Source organism: Macrosteles quadrilineatus, unplaced genomic scaffold (assembly GCF_028750875.1).
Source record: "Macrosteles quadrilineatus isolate MER2022 unplaced genomic scaffold, UCM_ALF_1.0 Scaffold_7__1_contigs__length_78375512, whole genome shotgun sequence".
NCBI classification, from domain to species: domain Eukaryota; kingdom Metazoa; phylum Arthropoda; class Insecta; order Hemiptera; family Cicadellidae; genus Macrosteles; species Macrosteles quadrilineatus.
This window is the reverse complement of record NW_026542600.1, coordinates 41,875,912-41,898,186: the sequence shown is the minus strand read 5'-3', so window position 1 is coordinate 41,898,186 and position 22,275 is coordinate 41,875,912. Positions and strand designations below refer to the sequence as shown.

The following is a 22,275-nucleotide window of genomic DNA, read 5'->3' as shown; positions in this document are numbered from 1 at the left end:
GAATCGAAAGTCGCGGGTGGTCTAGCAGGTCGGCTGCAGCACACCCTTCATCATCCCAAATGGTTTTGTTGTGTCGGCCGAGGAATTTTAAGCTTATCTATCCCGATTATTCCGGGAAGCGTGTAGTAGAAGTAGATTCCGGATCCCCCGGTGCGGCAGCCCCCACCACCACTCCCTCCATTCATGCGGTCCGTTCCATTCAGTCGGCCCGTGTCCCGTGTCGGCAGAGTCGGCACTACCACTACACTACAGTCAGTCAGTGCTTGTGCTCAGTGCGTGTATATTGCTAGGCCGGTGTGTGGACACTGCTGCTGTGATTCAAGTCCACGATGCTAGCGACATTGTTGCTAGTCCTACATCTGTTACAGTTATGTGAGTACCCAAGTACTAATGTTCAAAGTATCTTTGTCTCTAGAGTCTGGACCGAACATTCCTGGAGGCCGGTCTTGCGTGACTGCGACTAAGAGAGTCTCTAGACTCCGGTGATCGGTGATGGTAGTTTTTATCCTTAGTTTAATCAGTGTTTTGCAATAGTAAATATAATAAGATCAAACAAACAACTGCCGACGATTAGGTTAGCAACGTATAACAATTCTTGATTGTGTATCCTAATTTAAAATATATTCGTATATTTACGACTTAAACATTCGAACCACAGTGATTTGTTTATTTATTCCATTTGTGCTTGTCTTCGCCATTAAATATTCTTAACGTTATCGTAAGGGAACCGCTCAATCCCTGATCATTTTACCTGACGTCTACCTTTTGTCAAAAAGCATCATTGGTTGATAGCCCATTGGCTAATGGAATGTTCGTCCAGATCTAGGATTGAACTAACAACCTTCGCATTTGAAGGCTAGCACTATAACACTAGTATTTAACCACTCGTGCTAGACAAAATTAATGAAGACGGACCAATAAAGTTCAGCTCTAAATACATCTATAAAACTTCGTAAACAAATATTATTAACAAATTTCCCTTGTTCATGTCCGTGTGGTAAAAAAAATTACTAGGTCTATACAAATTCTTCGTTCAACTGCATAGCAACGCCAAGTTTTATCTATGACTAGAACTCTAGCTAGAGCAGTAGAGACTTCAACGCCAGCGACCGAATCGAAGAATGGAGCCCGGCTAAAGTTAGGTTCTGATTTTGTGAGTTAATTTCCTCAACCGATTTATAAATATAAGCTTATTGCCTGCAGTCTTGGTGTATTTTATGTTCATCTATAAACACGATCAATTAACTAAGCAATAATTTAGAAACAATTACTTTTGATACAATTCAAGATTCCCCTTGTCCTTAAATATTATAATATATGTACCCTTATTCCAAATAGTGATTAAAATACTATGGCTAAAATACAACACATACTTACATGCTGAATTGGTTATATTTTTTCAATTAAAACTATCAACTGGATATTAATATTTCAATGCCCAAAACGTCTGGTAACAAAATGTATCGAAGTTTCCTGCCAAACCAGGCCCACATGAATTTATAAAATTAATCAGCGAATAAATGGTTGTATACTATAGTCTAACCGATATACCGTAATCAGAAAAAGAGTGGGTCGGTGTGTCTCTGCATTTATAATGGACTTGCAGACCTCCGTCCAATTAGTCGCTAATTGGACAATTAATTTAGCGATAACTATCCAACTAACGACCGGTCACTTGTGTGGAGGCGGATCCTATTCATAATTATAAATATTTATCGATTCTTTATGAACAAATTGCTATATTTTGCCTTTAACCGTTACAGTACCACGCCACGACTTTTAGAATTCGAGTGAATGTTAACAACATTAGTAATTAATCAAAACTTAAATGTTGATTTAGCACTTTCTTAGGGTTTTGTGCCAATAATGAAATTCTGGGTTTTAGCCACAGCATGTACAACCCTCCTTTTTTAAATCTATTTATTTATGTATACAGATGCAGATTCAATATTTGATTTACAGGGAAGTTTTGCAAATTTGACAATAAATACAACAAACAAATAATTCTAACACCAATCATATAAAGCATTTTTATATATGAATATTCAATATATTGTTTACTCAACGAGTACCACGTTTTGCTCGAAGTACAAAGTACTATTTGCAAAAATAAATACTTTGCTGGGATGTAATTATTTTTGACGTTAATTAGGACTACTAAAAGTTGCTGGTTAAAAACAGGTTGAGAACTAATATCGTGGCACATACTAAATTTGATATATTGCATGTGAATACCATATAATACATCAAAGATAAAAAATGGGAAAACGGCTAAATATACGTATATCAATAAGCAGGAAAACGTGTAAAAATGTATTGGAAAAAAGTATTTTTGACCAACCTATGACTTTTTTTTATAATTTAGTATTTAGTGGACCTACCTACCTATTACAAATTACAGTTCTGTACCTACACATCGAATATAGCGGGTGAAAATGAAGGGTTTTGAGTGTGAGGCGCAGTTTGTACCTAGGATTAGTACATTGAAGTTTGTACATTATCGCTCGACAGACGGTCGTCTGACATATGAATGAAAAACCTCTAGTTGATGTCTGGAGGAGGCGCCTGCTCGACACTACAAAAAAGTGAGGATTTAATGTCGGATAGGTTCACACAGTTTCCCTTCCGGTGGTTAGAAAAACAAGCCCACAAACCCCTTGCCGAGCCCCGACCACATCCTTTCACGAATTTTGATTTGTTTAAGTTATTTCCCGTAGCCCGGGTAATGAAATTTGAGTTAACGTAGGAAGTGGGTCCGATAGGCAACGACGCGGTAGTTGATGTAGTGACGAATGTTTCCTGGTCACTAAATAATTTATCAAATAATTAAATCATTTATTTAAATATTTTTATAATTTATTTAAATATTTTTAAATTTATTTAAATATTTTTAAAATAAGTTTAAATATTTTAAAAATGTATTTAAATATTTCTAAAATTAGTTTTAATCGAAAGTTAATTAATTACAATATATATATATATTTAAATAATTTATTTGTAATTATTTATAAATTTTAAATAGTTTTTCTTTAATTATTTTTAAATAGTTGTATTATTTAAATAATTTTCAAACGTCGATGCAGTTTACAAATTGTCTTATAGCTTTTAGTGGAGATAGTTCTCCAACACAGAGAAAGTTCTCCGCCAGAGGTAAATGTCCGTTAGTGTTTCATAGATAGGTGAGCTCAGTTTTAAGTAGTATGCTATTCCGCCATTTGTATGTTTTTTTTTAACAAAACTTTGTATGGCTGAATTTTGTTAATCCTTGCCTTACTCCTTTTGACAGAGCTAAGAGCATTTCATCCAATCAGTAAGATCTTATAATCGGACTTAAAAAGTAGAAAACGATTTGGCTAGTTTTTTTTCGATTCACAATTAAAACGTTAAGAAAAATAGGATTAAACGTAGTGACTCCGAAATTGTAGTCCATAATTTCGTTCAAATGTCAATTCCCTATGTACCAGGGTTATCGTAAAAATCAGAAGAGTTTTTAAACATTTCAATGAGAAAACTGTGTTTAGGATAAACAGAATGTACTTACTGTAGGTAAAGTCTCGTAAAAATATTTCAAATGACACTCCAGGATACTAAAAACTGTGTTTACTGTGAATAAATTGTATTGCTGTAAATGTTCCAGGTCCTATTATATGAGAGAATGGAGCCTAGACGTTCTAACTCTTAAAACAATTAAAGAACTACAAAGAAAATTTATAATCTCTCAGTATGCAAAATATTTTTTAAATTAATAATTTGATAATATTAATAATTAATAAATAATAATTAATAATATTAAATAAATTACAATCAATCTGGTGTTCAAAAAAAATATATTTTTGACTGTAAATAACTCTTCAGCGGCTGTTTGAAATTAACGAAATTAACATTGCTCTTATGGTGGGCAAATCCAAGATAGCCGGTAGCTTCCATGGACTCCCTTGAAGAAAATTTAAAACTACAAAGAACATTTATAATCCCACAGTATAAATGTTTAAATTATAATCACTTTGGTGTTTGAAAAACTATTTTTGGGCGTTAAATTACTCTTCAGCAGCTGTTTGAAATCATCCAATATGGCCGATAGCCTCCAAGGACTCTAAACACGAATAAGCGAAACGGTTTGGTAAAGTCAATAATCTGTCATCACCGATGTTCTGAAATTTATAGGATGAATTTAACAACTCATTGAAACCTCGTACATAAAACTAGCAGCCATCAGTCACAGCTTTGAAATTCTTTAGTGGGCGCGGTGAATTCCGACATTCCATCCAGGCTCATCCATCCCACCCGACTATAGCCACGTGTGAACTAACACAGCATTCTTGCCGACTCAGGTGGCAAATATCATTCACATTCTGCTGTAGTTGTACACTGTAGTGTTGTGGTGTCATATGCCGAGTAGGATGAATAGTGTGGGAATATACCTCTCTCTGCTGCTGGTACATAACAATAGCTCGTCTCCGCCAACTATTCTGTAGTATGAATAATCGTCTGCTTTGACCATCCAGATTGTATTGTGATTCATTCCCGAATTCCATGAATCCCTGATGAGCCGCCTTCAAGTTTCTTTCCCCTCTCGTCCAAACTCTTTGAAACGTCTTGCGCAGCGCGCGTACAGATTGGCCAATGGTTTAAGGGTCGTTTCTAACATACAGATTGACCAAAGGTCCTAATGAGCAGGGGCAAAAAATGGGGGCGGAGCTTACAGCAGCGATGTGTGTGGGGGAGGAGCTAGTCTATTCAAGTAAACTGTTTGTTGACGTTTTCTAATCTTACCACATACAGAGGTGGTCTCTTTAATGCTATTGAATATCGTAGAACCAACTTGTGTAGTTGAAAAAGCTGACAAAACTTTTTAATTCATTTTAAATATAAATACTCATAAGGTTAACATGGGAAACTAATGAGCCATTGGGGCAAAGCCCGAAATGGTTTTTGGGATAACAATATGTCTAGATATTTTAACCGGGAATGTGAGCTATCTTCATACCAAATTTCAACCCGATCCGACCAGTAGTTAATGCGTGATTGGATATCAAACAAACGAACAAACTCACAAAATTTCACAATATTAGTACTACGATATATTGTAGATTTTAAGGGTAAAAATATGATGTCTCATCATATCTCTATTATTTTCATTGCGTGCGCCATCTCTTCAAGAAAACTTCAGAAAGGTTAATAATACTAATGACACATACAATGAAAACGAAAAATCTAACGTAAACCATTTTCTTCTTTACATTTTATACAAAAAAACTAGCTGTTGTACCCGATACTGTTGTATCGTAGCTGTTGTAGCTGTTGTAGCTGTTGTATCGTGTGCGAAATACTAAGACAGATATTCAAGGTACCTAATTTTCAAACAACGGGTATACACATAAAAACGAGAATGCTTATGCTTTGAATCTTAAAAACCACTTCAGGACTTTTAAATGATAACATTATCCCTATTGCTATAACTAGGTCAAACAAACTAACAATTTCGTAACCAACTTGACCTCCCAAAAAATGTACTTTGTGTACTTGAAAAGAAATTGATAGTGAGTTAATAAGCAATTAGTTATATTTTACAGCTTATTATTTGTATTAGAATACCGCACTGTGTTGTTTATGCTAAAGTTGAATTTAAAAACCTTATTTGTTTACTTAACAGTTTACATAAAACTTAGTGTTTTAAAAAGTAAAATTCGTCTCTTGAGCTTGGCCACCTCTGTGACAGGTAAGATTAGAAAAAGTTGACAAACACTTGACTTGAATAGATAAGCTCCTCCCCCACGGGACATCAATGCTGTAAGCTCCGCCCCCATTTTTTGCCCCTACTCATTAGGACCTTTGGTCAATCTGTATGTTAGAAACGACCCTTAAACCATTGGCCAATCTGTATGTGGCCCTTGCGCATACTGAGAAGATTTATTCTTTGTGCGATGGGTGAATAACAATGTAATCGGAACGGTAGGGTTTACAAGTAATATAGTTGGTATATTTAATTTGCAAATGGAAAGCGGTTGGCATCTCCGTGTGCGTAGAGAGTATAATTAATTTAATCTTCTCATCTGCAAATCTACACTATCTCTGAATCGGTTGAATATTGGCCATAAACACTAAGTGGATAAACAATCAAGAGACTCGGGATAATGTGATGTTATTTAGTAGTTGATACTGTTAAACCTTTGGTAACACTAATGTTAATCGGGTTTGATCTATTTGGAATTTGTATTAAGTATTTCAGTTGGGTACCAGATGGGCAGCTGTGTGGTGTGTTGTGTGTAGTGTGTGGGCGTGAGATCCACACCCACGCCACTCCCGAGTACCCAACACCAGGTCTTGATAAAGAGAGTTCATACTGTTGTCATATTAACAACAAGGATAATAGGTTATTTATTGTCCTCACAGCCCAGAATAGAGGGATTTTAGGCGTAGTAGGTTTCTTTATATAAGTTAGTGGTTATAGTTATCGCCAGATAATGGAATGTACGCCGGTTCGATCCTGAGAAAATTCAGCGATTTCTATGGTTCGATCTGGACCCAGCTGTCCTTGAGCATTAGCTTCTCAATAATTGGTCCTGCCTAACAGCTGGTCTTGGCAACAAAACTACACAGATCATCTCAGTCTCAGCTCACTCCATTCTCATCATTCATATCCAGCTTTAAAAACACAAGTGTGTGTCGCTGTCACGAAAAATTGAATTGAATTAAGACTTACCATAGTTACTAACTTATGTGACACTGCTTATCAAATAAAATATTCTTTATTACCGCAAAACATAGTTATGGCGTATCGTTTGTGATAAATAAGTTTTATACACAAAATATTCTATTCACCCAGCAGAAATAATTTTGAGGGCCGAATAATAAGCAGGATAATAGGGGCAGAGAAAACGTTACTGGAAACTTGCTAAGGTTAAACATTATAAAAGAAATCGTACAGAATAAACACGCTTCTCAATCGATTGTTCAATGAATTCCGTTAAACGTAATGTCGTTATATGGAAATTGTTACAGCTCCAGGGATTGTTTAAGCTAACCCTTTTATTTATGTTCCTCCCCGCCACTTGAGAGGAAAGAGAGTGGTCAACTTGGAGTGCGCTGCCCCGGATTTCCGACACGGATCACTGTACTAGGATTGTTCGACCTGGATTATTGGGAATACACTTCGTTATCAAATTCTTAGATGGGCGGATAATTGCTTTCAGTAAGAAAATATAAATTTTACGCATTTCTTGTTGTATTTTGTTTACTCTTGCTTCCTTTACTTCATTTGCCCGTTTAAACCCCTTATTGCTTCAACTCTTGGTAGAAGAGTTTGAATAAGGTTTGCGTACTTGTAATTTTTTCACAGCTCTGACGATTTTTATAAATTCGAATAACCTATAAAATCAATTATTTGTTTATCCAAAACTTCGATGGGTACTCAATAAATTAATTTCGTTTATTCTATTGCTCAATGCTATGTTATTGAGAACAAACAGTTCCAAGGCTAGGGTTGTGTTCTCAACATTTTCTAGCTGTTCACAATCGTCGATTATCACCCAACACACGATTTGCAGTGTATGCAAGTATTTCTATAGTAATTCATTACAATTTTGTATAGTACCCCTATACAATTAAGGTTAGGTAATTGCTTTCATCCAGCTGTTTGTATGATTGTATATCAGGCCTATGCAATTGCACACTCGCATGTATACTGTACCCCGCAGTCGCAGGTTGCTTGTGGCGCCAGCCGTCGCGTTTTCCGAGCACTAATTGCCAGGTCAAGCCCACAGCTAGTCACTGATTGCTTAGTTAGTACAGGATAATACCTCCACAACACATAACCTATTTCCGGATTTCCGTCCGAGCCTACAAGTCGAAGAGTCAAAGACCTCTTTGCCCAAGTCCTTGTAGGTTTAATGCAAGCCATTTGTATTGATTTTATGGTACTTCCGTAACATATACCTTACTAAACGCTACCCCCTCCCCCACCCCCGCACAGCAGCCCAGATGGCACGGGCGACGTCAGGTGGCCGGTTACTGCCGGAAACCCCGACATGTGAAGGCCGATTTTACCATAACTCAGACACTTTATCTTATATTAACTCTAAAGAGTTACAAAAACATATTGCAGCCGACGACCTTTTAATTTCTGAATTGTTGTGTTATGCTATGCTTGTACTGGAAAACGGACGGTAGAGTCCGGTCGATCTACATATTTTGTTCAAAAACAGGGTCAGAAATCTTACTTCCTTTCGAGGATTATACGCCAATTAAGTGAGGAAGCGTGGGAATTGGAGAGGGAATCACACTCCTCTGTTAGTATAAGTTCCTTAAATGGGTAGACCCGGATTGCGCCAGTTATGTGAGGGTTAAAAAGGGTTAGCCTGGCACGCACCAGGATTGTGCCACACGCTACCCCAGGTAGCCAGGTAATCGGGTGAAAGATGGGATGTAACCTAATCTAGCCTAACCCTAACCTTACCTAACCTAATCTAACCTAACCTAACCTAACCTGATAATGAACTTGAAGAAATGCCGCATTGGCGCAATGACGGTGCATTTAAGGTAGGGTAGATTTGGCAGTGGCGCTTTGACTGTGTCTACCGCCCCAGTGGCGAAATCCCGGCGGACCGCCATAAATCAGTGTCCGCTTGGAGACACTCTTGCGACCCATGTTTACAATCCTTCGAAAAACACTCACTCTTTATCCTGAGATAATTGTTTGTACTAGAGCCACAGCTCGAAAACGAGGTATTTTTGACCTTTCGAAATATGCACATTTATACGACCAAGTAACACAGCAACGTATTACATAAACTACGTCATGGTGAAACTCGGGAGCATCGTCCGGTATGGGGGCGTCAGGCGTAGTGGGTAGCCACGGTCCACAATGGGCCGGATCTAGGCCTAGTCTCACACACTGCCCACTACCGCCGCCGTCGTCATTTGTTTCACTCTCATTTGCAGTAGACTACAGATGAAACACACAATGGTACCTTCTGCATATTTAGTGAAAGGAGATTTTAATGCAGTGATTTTTTCCGCTCGGCTAGACAACTGTTTTTGTTTTCTAGGACCTAATACCTGCAACGTGGGAAACGGACAGAGGAGCGTCAGTCATAAAACTGTCAACTCCTCGGCTGAAGAATTCGCCAGGGTAGGACCGAGTTGCGCCTAGGTACCTGATTTATCGTCTGCGTCTCCCAGTAGAGCAGGTACCTCTGTCCGCGAATGTCGAATGCCCACGACACAGTAATTTCCGCATAACTAAAAGTCGTTGGCGATTAGTAGGGTTTGAAACCCGAAGTCTCTCGCTTCATTGGGACAACAATTGTGCTGATAATATCATGAAGGCTGTGTGATGTAACCTGTCTCCTGACTTTTCGTCTATATGGGGACTGGTCAATGGTTCAGTGCTCAGACCAATCGCACGTAGACGAAGGGTCATGAGACAGGTTCCACCATACAGACTAAAATCCGAACACTCGTGTTGCGCCCCTAGCTATATCAGGTACCCCGCTGAAGGTAACAGGTGATTGCTCTTAATTGGTACCCTTTTGTGGAAAATTTGTATGGAAATTATTGATTGAAACTAAAGCTGCCCGGACAACTGATTCTTTGTTAAGCATACGTTTACTTAATAACGATTTTATGTATGAATGGAATCGTTTTATTTCATTCCCATACATGACTTCGGCGTGTACTCATACAGGCAAAATTGACTTGACTATAAGCAGATTTTAAGAGGATACAATTAAAACACACTACGCAAGTAATAATTTCTCCTTGAACACTGTAAAATATCGCTTGATTACTTACGTTATGAGGACGAAGTCTTTGGATATATTATTCTGACCATTGACGGAATCCACTTTTAAGTGTAGGCTATACAATTTAAAGAACACCTTTGAAATAATAGTTCAGTCAAAGTGTTCTAGTTTTATTCTGTCATATAACAACACCCAGGACACCTAAGAGTTGAAAGCTATACACAAAGCATCGGGTCATATAGGATGTAATATTAAATTGATATTATTGTTTATTTTAGTACACCTAAGTGTTCTTCATAAAGATACTACATATTTCCATAACATTTAATTTTTACATTTCAAAATTCCTTAAAAAGTCTGACACACAATCAAGTAACAGAATTTGTATTCTCCATGTCTACATTCAAATATAAAGAACAAAACTGAAAATTTAAAGTAAAAAAAAAACAAAAAATACGTCTAATAACCTTGTAATAATGTATTTAGGCCTAAACTTAGTTGACTCACAAGACGGCAAATACATATAAAAGATGGTAAGTGATGCACTTCCACTTACCATCTTTTATACGTATGAGTCTTATGAGTCAACAGTGGTGTAAATATATTATTACAAGTGTTGTTAGACGTTTATTTTTTGTATTTCCATATACTTTAATAATACGTACGATTCTGATCAAGAAGTCGTGAAAGGAGAAATAAAAGAAAATCTGTTAAGGCGTGGAACTATGAAAGACAATATATTTTTAATAATTCGAAAGGCCAACTTTCCAACTTCATAAAGAACATTACAACGGCCACATTGGTGGTTGGTTTTCTGTTTTGGTACACAACTCCATGCATCCTGGTACACTGCGGGAAGCATGTACCAAGGACGGGTGCGATCACCCATTTCAACGTCATTGTCCTGTGGTTTTGTTTTCGACTATGTTTGCGTGTTTCAGACTTGATTCAAACCCACGATAAAATGTATAGACAACGCTTTTGGCCTCCATTTGGTAAATAATACCCTTCCATAGGCGAATCGGGACCGATCGGGACTGGTGTAGTAATGAAAATAGATGTATACAATGTACATATTTTAAGGTTAGATTTGCCTGTCCGGTTGTACGTATATTGGTGAGCGTCTAAAACGCTGAAACCAGAATCTATCTATATATTACAAGCCTTAAACTCTACATGGGGGTTTTAATCGGAAATTAAAGTTCCCTTTGTTATGAACAAGCTGCAACCAATCTTTTATTCTTGTAATGCATAATGATCCGGTTTTTGTCAGGTTACCAAGGTCAATGTACCTTAATGTTCATTTCAGGCGTGATACCAAACAATAGTAACAATCGTCTATGGTCATGAAGAGTCATCACAAACCCTTACACGAGCACGAAAATTTAAATTTTTAATATTACCAAATTTTGTATACTGATGGCGAACACGTGGTGTTGACGGCAGATGAATTATGACTAATTACGGTATTTTATTTAGAGACAACCAGAACAGTTGAGTATGCCTCTCGCAAAGTGTACTATACAGGGTGTTTGTTTCCAAATTTTCTGGACATAAGATAGGTTTGTTATTGCTATTTTACATAGCAGTATGGCAGTCCTAAATTGCATAATCGAATGTAGAATAAACTGATAACTCGGTTGTTTGTCATCCGATTTTAACAAACAAGTTCTCATTTGATTTGGAATGAAATTCTCTATCTTTTTGCTCTCAAAACAATTTTCTCAATAATTACGGTTTTCATGAAATTTGGCATTACAGATTTTAAATGGCCGCCAAATTGAAACGGCTTGAGATATTGAAATAGTTATTTGTGCAACTAGTGAGAAAAGTGAGCAATTGACTCACTCGAGAGAAATCCTTACTCACGAGCCGTAGGCGAGTGAGGAATTGTTTCTCGAGTGAGGCAATTGTACTTTGAACTCGAGTTGCACATTATACTTTTCCTACAGTTACCATAAAACCATAATTTGTTACCATAATTTGTGAAGAAACATAACCTATTTTTACACAGAAGTGAACTTTTAATATAACATTTAATGTGAAGTGACAAATACAACAGTACAACAGCTGACCAGCTGATTTACAGCCAGTGCTGCCAACGTATTTCGCGCGCATACGACGTTGACTGCATGTTACTACAAGACTATTTCGTGCCTTCACGCTGCAAATCTGGAGTGAGACAAAGTAATTAGAGTGAGACAATGTTAACATTGTCTCACTGATGAGTGAATTGGCCATTTTGCTTTCTCAAATCAGTGAGAGAACATGTATATTGTTAGGTAACTGTAGGAAAAGACATTTTTTAAGCTCTTTTTACCTTCTAAACTACACATTTTTACCAATTTTGAACATTCTGTCTTGAAAAATGACCAAGATATAATGTAATTCTTAAAAATCACAAACAGACCGACAAACAGAAATCTAGGCATTTTAGACCCGTACTTGGCATTTTATGTTTGTCCTAGCCCAAGGAACAAGTCAAAAAAATATGTCCAGACAATTTGGAAACAACCTGTATAGCATAAATTTTACTTTTTATTTTATGACAGTGTAATCGAAAAGGTACTGTATTTATGTCGATCTTTCACTTAGTTTAGTCATACAATTGACACAGAAAAATGTCCGTTAGAAGAGGTTCCGTTTTTCGATCTTTTGTCCCAACTGGCTATAACTTTAGCACGGCGACGTCTAGTCTACATCATTGTAGCCTCTGGTGAATAATGAAGCTCATTCTGGACGTATCACTAATTAGCGATTTTTCCATATAGGGAATAAGCTATTACCGTAGATCTCATGGTAGGCCTAAGACCTGGACCCGGGACCGATTTACTTTTTCGTTGTGATGTCCCCAGAGGCCAAAAACACCATCCGTTCGAATTCATATACAGGGTGATCAACTCAAGGAGGCCACCATTGGGATATCGGAAACGGTAAGAATTAGAGAAAACTTTAAATGGGGGACATTCCTTTATTTTTTGTGGAAGTTAAAAATATGATTTTAGTTTTTAAAAATTCAGCCGCCATTTTCCAAAATGGCGGCCAACTTTGAAATTTCTTATGGAATACCCTGTATTTTATCATGTTTTCGGATAGAACATGCAATTTTAAAACTTTTTTATTCTTGACAGTTTTTCGATAAACCCACTCGTTTAGGAGTTACAGCCTATGGAAAAATGACTTCCGGTATACATTTTACATCATGTAGCTCCAAAAAAAGTAGGTTTATAGCGAAAATGCGAAGAGAAAATAAGTCAAATAAGTCTTAAGATTGGATCCACATTCCAAAAAGTCCATAAAATTCGTTAAAAATATTAATTCTATTATTTAAAAATGGCGGCCATTTTCCAAAATGGCGGCAAACTTGAAAAGTGGAAAACTGTGTATTTTATGGTCTTAATGGAATGTGGATGCAATTTTAAGACTTATTTGACTTATTTTCTCTTCGCATTTTCGCTATAAACCTACTTTTTTTGGAGCTACATGATGTAAAATGTATACCGGAAGTCATTTTTCCATAGGCTGTAACTCCTAAACGAGTGGGTTTATCGAAAAACTGTCAAGAATAAAAAAGTTTTAAAATTGCATGTTCTATCCGAAAACATGATAAAATACAGGGTGTTCCATAAGAAATTTCAAAGTTGGCCGCCATTTTGGAAAATGGCGGCTGAATTTTTAAAAACTAAAATCATATTTTTAACTTCCACAAAAAATAAAAGAATGTCCCCCATTTAAAGTTTCCTCTAATTCTTACCGTTTCCGATATCCCAATGGTGGCCTCCTTGAGTTGATCACCCTGTATATATATATATATATATATATATATATATATATGTTGCACGAAAACTCGAGCAAAAATTATACTATTTCGATTAAATTTGGTGCAAACGTGTAAACCTACGTTTATTCCAACTAGTTTGCGTACCAGCATGATTGGACCATGAGAACGGGGTTTTATGGGGGGATTTATGGTGGAAAATGGTTTTTTTCCTTTTTGACCCTCAAAACATAAAATTTCTCAATTTCTCTCTGGACCATTTTAAGAGCTTAAAAAACAAATAATTTAGTACATGAAGTGTTTTTGTACGGTTATTTGGTTACAGAGAAATATAAACAAATTTTAAATTTTAAATTCTCATGTTATTCTTACGGAGAATAAGTAAACTGTTGTAGTTTGCTTGTTTGTGTATATATTTTGATAAACCTTGGCAAATCTATTTACTTTTTAGGCCTACTAAGGTATAATTTTACTAAAAAACACACCTTAGTACCTCACTGTAGCAGAAAACCTAGGTACTCGTTTATATACTGTTATTGAAACAGATTTAATTGTAAATCAAATAAGGCAAATGGAAATTCGCTTAGTCTGCAGGTTTGCTGCGGTGGACGTTATTTTAAGAATTCCACTGTTATTCACTGCCAAACAAAAGTGGAACCTTTTGGGAGGAGAGGATTATAGGCCACCAGACCCACATTGTAGGAAACTGCTGAGGGTTAATTGAGACCAACGCGATCACACGCTGCTCTTCATTAACTTACCGTTGCAACTAACGAGCCCCTTTATAATGGGTTAATCTATGGTGTTTCCTGCACCATAGAGGACGATTATTGCCGATTGTGTATAAAACAATAGTTTACGATCGCTTGATTTGTGTCTTGTGAGTGAAGTGGAAAATCTTCCTCGGAGAATCCGCCACCAAATCCAATTAGTAGGATAAGCTAGCCACTAGTAGCCTATAAGATATAGTAATAAATAATATAAACAGGTTATAACCACAATTATAGTAGCTAATATGAAATCGCAACCAGTAAAATATACAGGTTTTCACCTCTATAGTAACTTTTACATAACATAGCAATTAGTAGGATATTCAGATTTAGCCACTAGTAGCCACTAGTTAGTGGAATATACCTAATTTATCTACTAGTGACTAATAAATGGTCTTGTTTTACGGGAATTAAAAAGAAAAGAAATATTTAAACGTCTCCTTAACTGTATAATATTTTAGTCATTCTAATGACTAATTAATGACTAAAAATAGACACTAATACTAATTTTCACAGACTCACGATCTTTTCGTATTCATTTTTTTCTTACAAATATTCTTTAAGTATTTAAAAATACTTCTAAAGAAAAATGCGGCACTTCCACAAAATCGTAATATTTATTTATGCCACTTACAAATTAAATAATATTATGTTTACTGTAGGTCATTTATCTTATTATGTTAACAGACGGGACATTTCTCATTTCCTTGAAAACTTCGCCTCCTGTATCAAAGCCAAATATTCATCATCTATACTCGTATTATGTCTCAGTTGTTCTATGCTGGGAATAGTTCTTACAATTAATAAGTTTTAAACCAGGTACAAGAATTTTTAACATACTATTTCGCAAATTAATTTCTACCAATTTCAAAATTGCATAACAATTAAAGTGTGCATTTTTGTAAGATAATTCTTTCCCGTCGACTCTACGCCTAAAACGCTGAAGCACAGACAAACCTCAAACCAAGTCGTTCTTCTACAAATTATACAGTATGAACAATTACCTTCCAATAAGTGAAACAGTATTCATTGTTGAGTTGAGAAGACTAGCTTTACGGAGGATAAAACATATTTTAAATGTGAGGATTATTTTTATCTCCTTGAATAAAAATCGTAAAATATTGCTGAGTCCAAGCAAAACAATATCCCTCCTTACCGACACCACAGATTCTATTAATTCATAGATCCACCAATATACCTAACAACTAGCAACCGAACCGCAAATTGTGGTTTACTAACTAATTAATTTACTCGCACCACGGCCGCAACGTAGTTTTATTGTGGATTCAATAATTGGCAATTCAATTTACAAAATTGGTAATCATTGTGTGTATCTTTGGCTATGAACAACTTTGAGATAGACTTCCGCTCAACCCAGAACTTTACCAGGTATCTTCAAAATGTGTCCGTCTCTTAACTAACTTTAAGCTTACTCGTGAATTTCATCTCACCAGAAGAATAAATAGATAGGGTCATTTGATGAAACTCATAGTAAATAATAATAATCCCCAATGATGGATGCAGATCCATAACTATAGAGTGATGTAATACACCTAACATCTTTTATATCGGTACAGTATAATAAAACCTCTACCGAATCCAACGGAAATTGCACCTTGCAAGTTTAAATTGTACGTATTAATAAATCTGTGCGACTTTTCATTTAAATTGCCAAACCGTTAAAGCACGTCTGAAAGTTCGAGTTTGCCTGCCTTTTTGCACGTTTAAAGGTTAAAAGGAACAGTCATTGAAGTACTATGTCTTCGTACGTCTAGTTGCGTGATGTTCATGAATTAAGAGTGACTGTTACTACTAAACAGTACTGGTTGCTGCCGAACAGTGCAGTGGTCGATCTTATAGCCAGGACCAATGATTATTCCCAAGGATCAATTCATAATTCATGTTATTGTTTATTCATTTGATCTTACTTGCATGTTAAGAGCGAGGAGTAATGCCCTAGCCAGTAACCACAGACTGACCACAGCCTCACACGCACCAGTGACTGCGTCGACCATCTCCCCATCTCCTACTCAACGTCTCATGTATCTACAGCACAAAGTATCTTCGATAGTTACTCTACCTTCCTTATACTATTGCAGTTTTCTATCAAATAGTTTTCTGCTATCACCCTTACCTATACAGTTTTGTATCAAATAGTTCTCTGCTATCTCCCTTACCTATACAGTTTTGTATCAAATAGTTCACTGCTATCTCCCTTATCTATGCAGTTTTGTATCAAATAGTTCACTGCTATCTCCCTTATCTATACAGTTTTGTATCAAATAGTTCTCTGCTATCACCCTTACCTATGCAGTTTTGTATCAAATAGTTCTCTGCTATCTCCCTTACCTATGCAGTTTTGTATCAAATAGTTATCTGCTACCTTCCTTATCTATGCAGTTTTGTATCAAATAGTTCTCTGTGACCTTCCTTATCTATGCAGTTTCTTATTACACACTTCTCAAAAGTTTTATGTGGTTCTCGAATCTGATGAAGCACACAGTATGATGCAGAAATGTTTTTGAGATTATATGCATCATACTCTGTGCTTAATCTGATTCATGTGTTACATAAACATTCAGAAATCATTCTGCACCACACAGTTTTTTTTTTCTAGGATGCTAGGAACGAGCCTGGGATTGTTTTTCACATTACTTCAGGCTAGAGTAGGGGTTGCGGCATTATCACTTAGATAAAATCCATTGGTGATTTGGCGGGATTTGAACCCGGGACCTCAGGGACCGAAGTCCCGCACTCTAACCACTACTCTAGCTCGCTCCCTAATAGGCCGTGTGATGATATCTCAATATTAGTGCAAATCTTGTAACACTGTTTTTATTGGCCATCCCATAGTTATTAAGTGGCCACCACCGTGCACCACTCAGTGCCCATATAGGGAATTTCGCTTTTATGCAATGACACGTTATCTAAACGTATCAATGAGTATAATTTATTTAATATAGATGCTTTGTTTAATCTTGAAGCTCTACTGCTCTTTCTTAAAAGAGAAAACCCCTTCACCACAGTGATGCTGTGAAATGGGAACAACAAAATTAAAACATTTTTTAAAGATAACTTCAATTACTTCTTAATACTTAAGAAGCATGGAAGCGGTTGTTTCCTTTTTGAGTCCCTAGAAATCAATCCAATTAAAACTGCTTAAAACACGTATAAGTAAAAAAATACATATGCTGTAAAAAAGACAGAGTAGACTTGAATGATAATGTTAACGCTTTCATAGTTTTTGCAATTAGTAGTTTAATATAAACAGTACATTGAGATTTATATTATTTGTAACTGTACTAAGCTACAGAACGTTGATTAAAGTCAAAGTTACGATACGATGTCCTTATAGTCTCGTTACTTTTTACTTCCCAGTGACTACAACCAAACTACGTCTTTTATAAGATAATACAAGTTTAAGAGGGCGCTTAAAACATTCACTCATTATTTACTAAACCAATATTTTACAAAATGTATTACATGTTATTTGTATAATTATGCTTTGGTTCATGGACTGTTTACAATATATATGGAGACTGGAGACTAACGTTCGCATTGCTGAATGCCTTCTTTGATAAATCAACTCGCGCGCTTTGCAATCCTAAACTGGCCTTTTTAGTCTCCGGGACACATAATATCGCAAGTGTTACCAACTTAACAATATCAAACTTGTATCTAGGTATTTTCCATCGAAGACTTTGCAGTTTAAACTTCGACTCCCTGCCACTTAAACCTTGTAGGTATTTTAATACCAAACTTGTCTCTCTTTGCAAGTACAGTGACACGTCGATAAAGAAGACCTTCGATAACAAATCCCTTGATAACAAATGTCATTTTCAAATAAACTTTGTTTTATATTACTTATTTTTGCAAATCTCGATAAGGAGTCAACATTTATAACAACCTCGAGTCATATTCGATCAAGGTTCTACTTAGTTCTATGATTGTTTTATCCTAGTCACGTTTCGGGTGATTTAAATCGATGGAATATTTAAAATCTCGATCCATGTATTTCCAGTTTTCGCGTCTAAACGTATTTTTTTATCCACAAATATTTTCACCTTTTACTTCCTCTCTCCATGTTCAGCTACCGACACACACCATGGCCAAGTAGATCACTAGAGTTATGAAACACCAATTACTCTAACGGTTTCCTGTGGGCGGCGTCGTCTTCTGATACTCTTCCGTTCTCATATTTGTTTAACAAACCGGGTTGCAGGCTGGCCTTGTTGCAACATTCCCTGAGAATGAAGAGTCGTCGCCAGCCTCAACCTCCTCTAAGCACGATTCATCATAGACTAGCCTTCTTCACTTGAGACATGTAGGCTACTGTGATTTCACACGTGAGATATAGTCGGTAGCAGCAATTGTTCACTGTTTCGATGTTATTTCCAGGCGGGCATTAATTGTGCCAACTGACCTGAGTCAGGTAGTCGAGTATTCCTGAATTGCGCCAACTACTGGGAGCCACCAGATACGTCCCTTAACTAAGCCAAGTAGCGACCCTCTTTGACTGTATAATTCAGTAGGTTAGGTCAGGATGACACGTAAACAAGGACATTCCTTCTGCCGGCAACTTACCCCTACCTGGCTTGAGCTTGGCGCAATTAATGCATGGTAACTTAAAGTCACAATAGAATAACAACCCAGCTACAAAGAAGCAACAATATGTACTCAATTCAACAACCCCGTGGTAAATCCGTGAGATGATCTGTGTCAAATGACAATCTGTCCTATAACATATAGGCTATTATGTAGAGTCAGGTGGTTGTCAGACAGCCTTTGATGGTCATCCCAGCAATGTAGTATCCGTCAAGCAGTTGCAACACAACTAGCTTAATTTTTTCAAAACAACTATATTACACATTTATCGCCTTTCTTTTATGTTCCAAAATATACTAAATTCCAGAACAAGTGGTTATTATTGAGATATAAGGGGAAAATGTCTGGATCTCAGTAGAAGAACATGAATAAGCAATGAATAAATCATATAAATGTAATGAGAATTTAAAACACGAAGACATTTTACTTCTTCGAAGGTGCTGATTTTAGCTTTGTGTCGAGAAACCAAAAAAATGCTATATTTTCTAGTTTACTTAGTTGCGGCATAGATTGTGGTCGCGTAGTCAACCCTCCTACAGAGCCACTCATATAGGGGGGGGGGGGCTCACTTACAACAAACAGTTCCAACAATGATCGCTAAACAGACAACATTGATGTACTATTAATGACACTATGCTTTTGTTACAGGTGCAGGATCCTGCTACTTCTCAGCAGAGCTCCAGGGCGAGTACTTGATGCAGACCATCACCATCACCTCCGGGGCGCAGACCCAGATCCAGTACTCCGTAGTCAAGATCACCGCGGAGGCGATCCCTATGTGGGGCCTCTGTCACCAACGCGAGGGCGACAACGTCATCCTCAACGACAGGTAGATTACGTCATCACTCGCTGTCATAGGTTGTCGTAGAAATGGAAAGACTTTTCTTTGAAGAAATTACTTCTTTAGTGTGTGTACCGTAGGGTGGCGCACGGACCCACAAGCTACCTGGGTCAGTCCCTCCATAGGCGCTCGCTGCTGTTTCCTTGATGAGTCACCAACTACCAACAGCAGCGAGCGCCGAGGGTAGAAAATTACTGACACAGGTAGCTTGTGGGCTCGTGCGCGTGTGCCACCCCAATACACAAAATTGCACCTTAATGTTTTAGGATAAGGTTGAGACGGAGTGTCGGAATTACAGAGTTCGTTACACATAGTGACTCCTATATTTGTCACCAAATTTGCCAATTACAGTATGATTGGGGAAGACCTAACTCTTCAAAATCTTTGTTTCAGGTTTCATTAGATTTTTACAATTTCGTCATATTAGTGTTTCGCTGGATTTAAAAGGAGCGCGGTACGTGTACTCGTTTGGTCAGTTGACAAAACTAGTACTTTGTAGCATAATGTTCAGTATCACTTCAAAACAAAACAATTAAATTTATGGTAAGCTTAAAGTCGTGAATAAGGTTTTATTGATTCTACGAATCTTAGCAGGGAAGCCAACCAGTGTGACTAAGCAACAGTACCAATTTCACTATACTCTGGTTAATTATTAACGGAACTCGGGGATAGCTAATTACCCATCTTCCACTAATAAATGTAGTTACAGAGCTGAAATGTTTAAGAACATTTTATCGAAACCTGTTCGAGATGCTTACAATATTGCAATATATGACAACCTCCAGAGAGGGAGACAAACAATACCTTCATAAAAGTTAACCTACGAGATAGAGGACGGTGGGACAATATAATATCGAAAACAGAAGTAGACAGTAGTGCAGGTGTTACACTATGGTTGGTTTCCATTGATAGGAGTAGAGCCAACATAAATAGGAACATACAGTAGTGTAGGTGTCACACAATGAGCCGGTCACCACCATGTGCCCAGTTGTTCTATGCTATGCGCCGTTTTTTGTCGTGTAACTCGAGACGGTGACTTATGTTTCTAGACCGACGTGCCGCCGCGCCGTGTCGGTTGTCCCATCGTCTTACCACCCCAACAACATCCGTTTAATCATCATCTCAAATAGCTTTTATCTTATCTCAACCTACCAGCTTGGATCCTGTCGCCTACTTTACTCGTAGGACTGCATTGGTCCGTACATATCGTTCTAACGTATTTAATTGATTGATTCATTTTTATCGTTTTTATAAATGTATTAAGTGTATCGCACCATCCACCATACTGTTGCAAAATGAGTCAGTCGATTTGGGCTTCAACTTTCAACTGGCCAAGGCGTAGAATATTTCTTTCTCCCTCCTTATGGTGAAAATCGTCGTTTTTTGCGTTCCCTGATAACAGCCTACAACGCCTCAGCCTGAAGCAACGTGACAACACCAAGTTCAACAATTTCCATTGAATATACGGAATGTATATTCATTACATTATTACTTTTTACATTATACATTTTAGCGAATTTCCCATATAGGGCTATTACCGTAGTACTCATGGTAAGACCTGGACTCGGGACCGATTTTTGTTTCGTGTTGAGGTCCCTAGAGGCCAAAAACACCATCCGTTCAAATTCATATATATATATATATGTATATATATTTATATATATATGTGTCCGTTAGCACGATAACTCGAGCATAAATTACCCGATTTTGATGAAATTTGGTATAAACGTGTAAACCTACATTTATTTGAACGAGTTCGCGAACCAGCATGATCGGACTATGGGAACGGGGGGTGTTAGGGGGGTAAAAATAGGGTTTTCCCATTTTTTACCCAAAAAACATAAAATTTTGCAATTTCTTTCCAAACCATTTTGCAGAGCTTAAAAAACAAATAATTTAGTATATTGAAGCGTTATTATGCGCCTAATGGTTACGGAGAAAATAAAAAAAATTTAAATTTAAAATTGCCATGTTATTCTTATGGAGAACAAGTAAACTGTTGTAGTTTGCTTGTTTATGAACATATGTTGATCAAATGTGGAAAATGTTTTCATTTGTTACTAACTATTAACATTTCACAAAAAAAAAAAAACTGTTTTACCCTCCCTGATGCAGCAAACCTAAGTACTTGTTAAACTAATTCTATTTAAATAGGAAATAAATGTTATATTTTTAAGTAGAAATGTTAGTGTAAATCTAATCAGGCAAATGGAAATTCGCTTAGTCTGCAGGTTTGCTGCGGCGGGGGTATTTCGCCAATACTCTTTTCTTTTACTTTTAAAACGATAAATTACGTACGTTGCTGTTAAAACGTTGTTCACAAAATAATTTCCTTGATGGTAAAAGACAGAAAGTGGTAAAGTAGTAGCTGAAAACATTATACTACGGTTAATTCATTTTGAAACAGATTCATCTCCGACAATGGCAACTTAGTTGGACGTCGAACAGCCAGGGGACAGGGGGGACAGGAGCCGCCGGAACCAGGTAATTTGGAGGTGGCGACTTGGTGATTGCCGCATGCCGGAAACTCAAATCGTT

General features: G+C 37.0%; 1 protein-coding gene across 1 annotated transcript in view; it reads left to right on the top strand.

Annotated features, from left to right (window-relative positions):
• Nucleotides 1–245: 245 nt before the first annotated feature.
• Nucleotides 246–22,275, top strand: part of LOC128999177 (uncharacterized) — a 45,138-nt gene continuing 23,108 nt past the window's right edge. Inside the window, exons 1-2 of the mRNA XM_054425577.1 lie at nucleotides 246–372; nucleotides 19,545–19,725. Coding sequence (XP_054281552.1) covers nucleotides 330–372; nucleotides 19,545–19,725 — 224 coding nt within the window. The 5' untranslated portion in view covers nucleotides 246–329. The remainder of the gene's footprint in view (nucleotides 373–19,544; nucleotides 19,726–22,275) is intronic.